Source organism: Pinus tabuliformis, chromosome 2_2 (genome assembly GCF_031772625.1).
Source record: "Pinus tabuliformis cultivar Carrire ecotype Pingquan chromosome 2_2, CPIR1, whole genome shotgun sequence".
Taxonomy (NCBI): Eukaryota; Viridiplantae; Streptophyta; class Pinopsida; order Pinales; family Pinaceae; genus Pinus; species Pinus tabuliformis.
The window spans coordinates 315894284-315900564 of record NC_142300.1 but is presented as its reverse complement, the minus strand read 5'-3'; the positions used below and the strand labels follow the sequence as shown (position 1 = coordinate 315900564).

General features: G+C 31.0%; 1 protein-coding gene across 1 annotated transcript; it reads right to left on the bottom strand.

The window, feature by feature from the left end:
- Positions 1 to 375: 375 nt before the first annotated feature.
- Positions 376 to 1427, bottom strand: LOC149192561 (uncharacterized). The gene is made up of 2 exons (XM_089404645.1): positions 1089 to 1427; positions 376 to 938 (listed from the first exon to the last, which is right to left on the bottom strand). The coding sequence occupies exons 1-2, from the start codon at positions 1232 to 1234 to the stop codon at positions 500 to 502; spliced, it is 585 nt and encodes a 194-aa protein (XP_089260771.1). The 5' UTR covers positions 1235 to 1427; the 3' UTR covers positions 376 to 499.
- Between the last annotated feature and the right edge of the window lie 4854 nt (positions 1428 to 6281).

The window sequence follows — 6281 nt, the reverse complement described above, 5'->3', positions numbered from 1 at the left end:
TAATTGAATCCACCAGGGGACTTAACGATCTATGTATGATCCAGAGGTTCTTTACTGTCACACGGTTTCTCCTTAGTCTGTTGGCATTTCCATGGTAGCAAAGAGAGGGCTGTACTGTCACAGGGTTTCTCCTTAGTCTGTTGCCATTTCCATGGTAGCAAAGAGAGGGCTTACATGATATTATTATGTTCTCGTAGGTTTTCAGGAAACTGAAATGGTTGGAAAATTTATCATGTTTCTAGTATACTGGAAATTTGTTTTCTCATGAAGTATGAATTTTTGGATTTAAAATAGAATAAAATAAAGATTAAACTCCATAAAACCAAATATTTCATACTTAGTAAATTATTTGCAAACATGTTCAATAAGCCCACATACCACAAAGAAAAATCTAACTAACTTGAATTATTTAAAACACTGTACATCTGATGTTGGCTCCAGTCCAAACTCATAAAACTTATGAGAAATGTGGAAGCAACAAACTCTGGCTGGGATTTTCTCAGGATAGAACATCTGAGAGTAGCTTATACCGACGACCTAATCCACCTTTGGTAGGGCTGCTCTCAGAAGTACCAGGGGGCAAATTTCTGAGAACTTCAATACATGGCTTGTTCTCTGTGGGAGAGGGCTGGCTCTGGCTCTGGCTCTGTTTATTCCCTCCAAATTTGATGTGGAATTTTAGGCTAGAAGTCTTAGCATTTGCTTTCTTGGGTTTCTCCATGGCTACCGATGCAGGCTGCTTCAAGGAACTTGTGGATGCCAAAGTGCACACAGTTTCACTGGCAGCTACCTCCTTGACATTCCTATTTTCCATTTCCTGCAATTCAACTTTCCTTTTGTGGCTCTGGTTTTTCTCTTTTGCTTCCAAGTCCTGGCACCAGTCACACACATTTACCCCACCTAATTCCAATTGGTCAGAATACAACCTGCTGCAGTATCTGCAAGAATGCCAACATATGAGAAATATGATGAGGGTAAATCGCAGGGGTAGGGGAAAAGTAAAACGTTAGTGGCCATGATCGACTGTATACAATAAAATTACTGAAACAGAGGGTCAACAGAGACACAGAGGCCCAACAGAGACTCACATGTGTTGAAATCTGTGGTGGCATCGGCTGCATCTGAACAAGCGTTCCTGAAATCCAACGTCCCCACATAGGCAGCATTCTCTTTTTTTATCTTGCTTACCATTTCTGGTGCTGTAATATTGGGTTTCATTCTCTCCGTGATCCATAGTCCCCGATCGCCAGAGCTTATACTACCTCCCTAATATATCACCAGACTCCATCCTCCTGCCACTATTCTATATAAACATTATGTTTGTTGCGGCTTTCATGTCGGTGTATGCAATGCTGGCTCGAATTTTTAAAGCAATCTGTGGGTCAAACATCACTAGAGCGAGGCTATGGAAAACATGTATTTTGCATTTTGTGAGAGCCATTAATATATTTCAAACCATCTAAGAGCTCGGTAGAAGCACTACTCATTTCTCTGAAATTATAAAATTTTGGAAAATTTTATGAATAGAAATTTATCTTAAAGTTAGAATTTTTGACAAATTTAGTAGTTTTTAATTTATAAACTATAAAATTTTTAGTCAAAAATATTCAAATTTTTAATCATTTTATATAATCTCTACAAATTTGTGACAAATTGCAAGGAAAAAAATATTCAAATTTTTAATCATTTTATATAATCTCTACAAATTTGTGACAAATTGCAAGGAAAAAAATTATCAAAAGAAATTGGCCTTAAAAAAAATGGAAAATTAACCAATCCTATAATATTAACCTCTAAATTTTTCTCCGGATAAAATATTTTAAATTAACTCTATATGAATATCCACACAAATCTATTTATAATAAGCAACCAAACTTAATTAAATTTTATAATTTTTTTAAATTTTAATAATATAAAATATATTATGAAATAAATAATTTAAGTAAATTAAACTAATTTTAATTAAATTAAAAAAATCTAAATTTAATTAATAAAAAACATATTTATATTATAATATAATATAATTATATATATATAAACATAAATAGACCATAGATCCAAGTTATTCGAATGAATGAAAAACAATAACAAAAACGTTCAATGTACATATTTATTATGGATCCTACATACTTGTATGTGGACCACCACACACTCCACCCAAACTTAAGTATCATTGCACCGTCATCTCTTTAAAAACAAAAACAAAAAAAATCCGACACTGACTAGATTGTTTCATAAGAGCATTGAATGAAATATCCATTATTAAAAAATAATTTATTTAAAATAAATAAATTTAAGTTTAAGTTTAAAATGTAGTGTAGTAGTTAATACTAATATTATTAGTTTAGATTTATGAATCAGACATGAATTGAGATGGACAATTTTTTTATGTGTAAATATTTTAGTAAAATATAATATTATTTTTAGTTGTTTAAATTGTATTTTTAAATTATAAGAATTTATTTTTTTATAATATATACATAATATTTTTAAAATTATATATATATATATATATATAAAATTAACATTAAAATATTTTATATAAAATTTATATTTAAATTAAAATAGTTTTTTATTATTAATGTATTTTTAAGTATATGTCAATATTAATTTGTATTAAAATGTTTTATTGATAATTTACATTAAATATATTTTTTATTAACAATACTAAAATATTTTATTTTAACAATTTTTTTCTCTATATATATGAAATCCGCATAAATTAGAGTTAGTCTCTCTACTCCATTAATATAATGATTATTTTTTTTATAAATTATAAATTTTATTGATTTTTTATTATATAAATTAATTTAAAATTGATAAAATTTAAAAGTAAATTAAATTTAAAAGAATTTCTCCTTTGTCATTTTTACCTAAAGATTTTTTGTCAAACAAAGTATAGATCATAGAAACTGAATCCAAAAATAAATTTAAATATATTAAAGTAGTAAACGGATTATAAAATATTATAAATTTTTTGTTTTAATTTTTATATAAAAAACAGAGGCTGTGTACCTAATGTTTAAAGTGGTAGTTAACCTAATGTATCCCAGTTACTCATGATCCTTTGAAGTAATTTCAAAATAATTACAAAAAATTGTTTTTTTTTTTAGTTTTTGGTGGATTTTTGGTCAAATTTAAATGAAAAAATTGTAATAAAATCTTGATTTATATTATTTAAATTGGTTTTTTTTCATTGTATAAATTCAATATTCTAACTAAACATGTAATTCCAATATTTTTTTTAATAAATTAAATACAAAATTAAACCAAAAAAAATTCAAAAAATTGCCTCAATAAAACTAATCATTTGTTTTTTCCACCTGCTTCACTGCCACTCTCCGATAACCGACTCCAAAACGTGGGGTCGGGCATACAGATAAGAAAGATGATGATGATGATAGTTGCAGCAAGTACAAAATGATGAGCTGGCAGCGTAACAGACAGTTGCAGGCCATTGAGGAGACCGAGTAAAGTTTAACCATGGGCGGCCTGGGACAGGAACCTAGGCGACCCACTGTTCGACGCAAAGCCCTCCAATCGGGAGAAGAGATGTTGACCTGGAATTTGGTCAACACCGACATTGGGAGTTGTAAGTGAGGACGTGGCATGACCCTAGTCATGGCTTCAGGATATGTCTGATCACCTTTTTACACCGACTTACAATATCTAGGCGATAAAATTTTCTATGACTCATCACATTTCATATTTAATTCATTTAACACGTTGCATCGTCATATTTAACGTATGTTTTATAATTTTAATATAAAATATAAACTTAAAAAAGAGAAAATATCATGTGTAAAATACTCAATATATTTATGTTCTAATGAGTATAGGTTTTTTTTTTAATTAAAATATATTTATTTTATCCTATAATTATTCATGTTTAAAAGTTGTAGATTTCTCTTATAACTCCATTGAAATTAGTTTAATTATACATTAAATGATTGGTAAATTTGAATAGGTATCCATGTATAGCCAGTATCAAAATATTTTTATTTTTTAATTAAAAAAATAAATTTTAGTTTAGATTTTTATTATAACTATATTGAAATTAGTTTAATTATATATTAAATAATTGGTAAAAAATAAATTTTAGTTTAGATTTTTATTATAACTATATTGAAATTAGTTTAATTATATATTAAATAATTGGTAAATTTGAATAGGTATTAATTTATACCCAGTATCAAAATATTTTTACTTTATAATACATTTATTAAAATTAAAAAAAATATATAATAAATAATTAAATTAAAATATTAATATTATTAATAATTATAAAATTAATTAATTAAGGTAAGTTAAGCACATATACATTTAAAAAAAACAATATTTTTAATTATGGATGTTTATTTTCACTTTACTATGTAGATTCTTAATTTATAAATAAGTTTTGTCATAATACCATGGTTTATCAATAGCACATACCCAAAAAACTATAATTGATTCCATATGACACTTGTTCGTATAATATTTATTTAAATTAATTAATTTAATTAAAAGACAAAAAGCTCATTGATTTTTGCATGTGGATAGGCGTGTATTTCAGAATAAGTCTTTCATAGTTTTAATTTAATTATCAATAATTATTAATTGGATGCTAGATATATAACCTCTATAGAATATGCCAAAATATTTATATTAGTATTCACAGATCAAGGGTTAATATTTATGCTCTTTTAATTATTTTATCTCAAATTAATTAATTAAAGAAAATGTTATATTGGACATGTGGTAATGATAAGTTATGGTATTTGCCTATGGTATTGTAACAAGAGCTATTTACAAGTTAGGAAATTTCATGGTAATGTGGGGGTGAATCTTCATTGTTAAGAATATTTTTACTTGTTTTTTAAATGGATATTCAAGGCTATGTTTTTTGTCTACGCCATTCGTTTCTTCCGCAGGGCTTTTTCACATGGCAGTTATTCACAACGCTTTTTCGTTTCTTCCGCAGGGCTTTTTCGTTTCTTCTGCAGGGGCTTCGTCAATGATTTGCTCGGCAGCTTTTGCAGGGCGCCTCTGTGCTTCACTCCCAACAGGGAAAGGGTTTCTAGTGCTCAACTACTGAGGTTCAATTATGAGGACAAAGAGCAGGACTGTCGGATTGTAGGGGGGTTAAACAAAATGACGCTGGTTCTCAGGTTTCTTCGAAGTTTGCCTCCTAGCTTGCCAACTGGGGTTTTTCCAAGCCTATATTCCTGGGTTTTTCTTTTTGGGTTTAAATTCAGACGTACTCAGGTTCGCATTCTTCCGCATGGCTTTTTCGTTTCTTCCGCAGGGGCTTCGTCAGTCATTTTCTCGACGGCTTTTGCAGGGCGCCTTTGTGCTTCACTCCTAACGGGAAAGGGTTTCTAGTGCTCAACTGTCGAGGTTCAATTCTGAGGACAAAGAGTAGGACCGTCAGATTGTAGGGGGGTTAAACAAAACGACGCCGATTCTCAGGGCTTTTTCGTGTAGAATTCGTTCTTCCATAGGGGCATACATAAGCTTGGGAATTATCGATCGGCCTTGATCCAGATGGCTCCCAGCTTCGTGAAGATAACTGCTGGATCAGTTCCGTTTGCCCTTGGGGGGCAATCTCCTGCCCATATCGTTAGTGAAGCCCCAGCTCCCATTGTCCAGGTGGTACAGGCCTCACTCGATGAGGCTTTGAAGTTTTCTGAAAGTGCCCTAATTTGTCAGTCCAATGGTTTTTGGCCACGGTTGACAACTCTCCACAGTTGGATCTCGGAGGTATGGAAGCCTGTCATTTATGATGAAATTAATATCTACCCCTGTGCTAGGGGTTTCTTTATAGTAGATTTTGAAAACCCTGAAAGCAGACAATGTATTCTAGATTTCAGCCCTTAGCTTTAGGAAAACTCAGGCCTATTCATGAAGCCATGGAACCCATCATTCGATCCCTCAACAACAGTCATAACCTCAACACCAGTTTGGGTGAGATTGTTAAACCTACCCTTGCATCTCTGGAATTTCTCCTCGCTAAAAGTCGTTGGAAATGCAATTAGGAAATTTTACTGTAGGTGCCTAGAAACAGAGGAATATGCTAGAACCACCTATGCACGCATCTGTGTGGAAATGGACTTCAACGCCGGATTCCCAGCAGAAATAAACCTAACAAGTAAAGACTATGTGTGGAACTAGAAACTCGATTATGAAAGTGACCTATTCAAATGTCGATCATGCTTTGAGACAAGCCATCTAGCTAAAAATTGCCCAAAATCCTCCCAGAAAAATTCTGCTAGAAAGAATCACCACAGATCTACATGGTG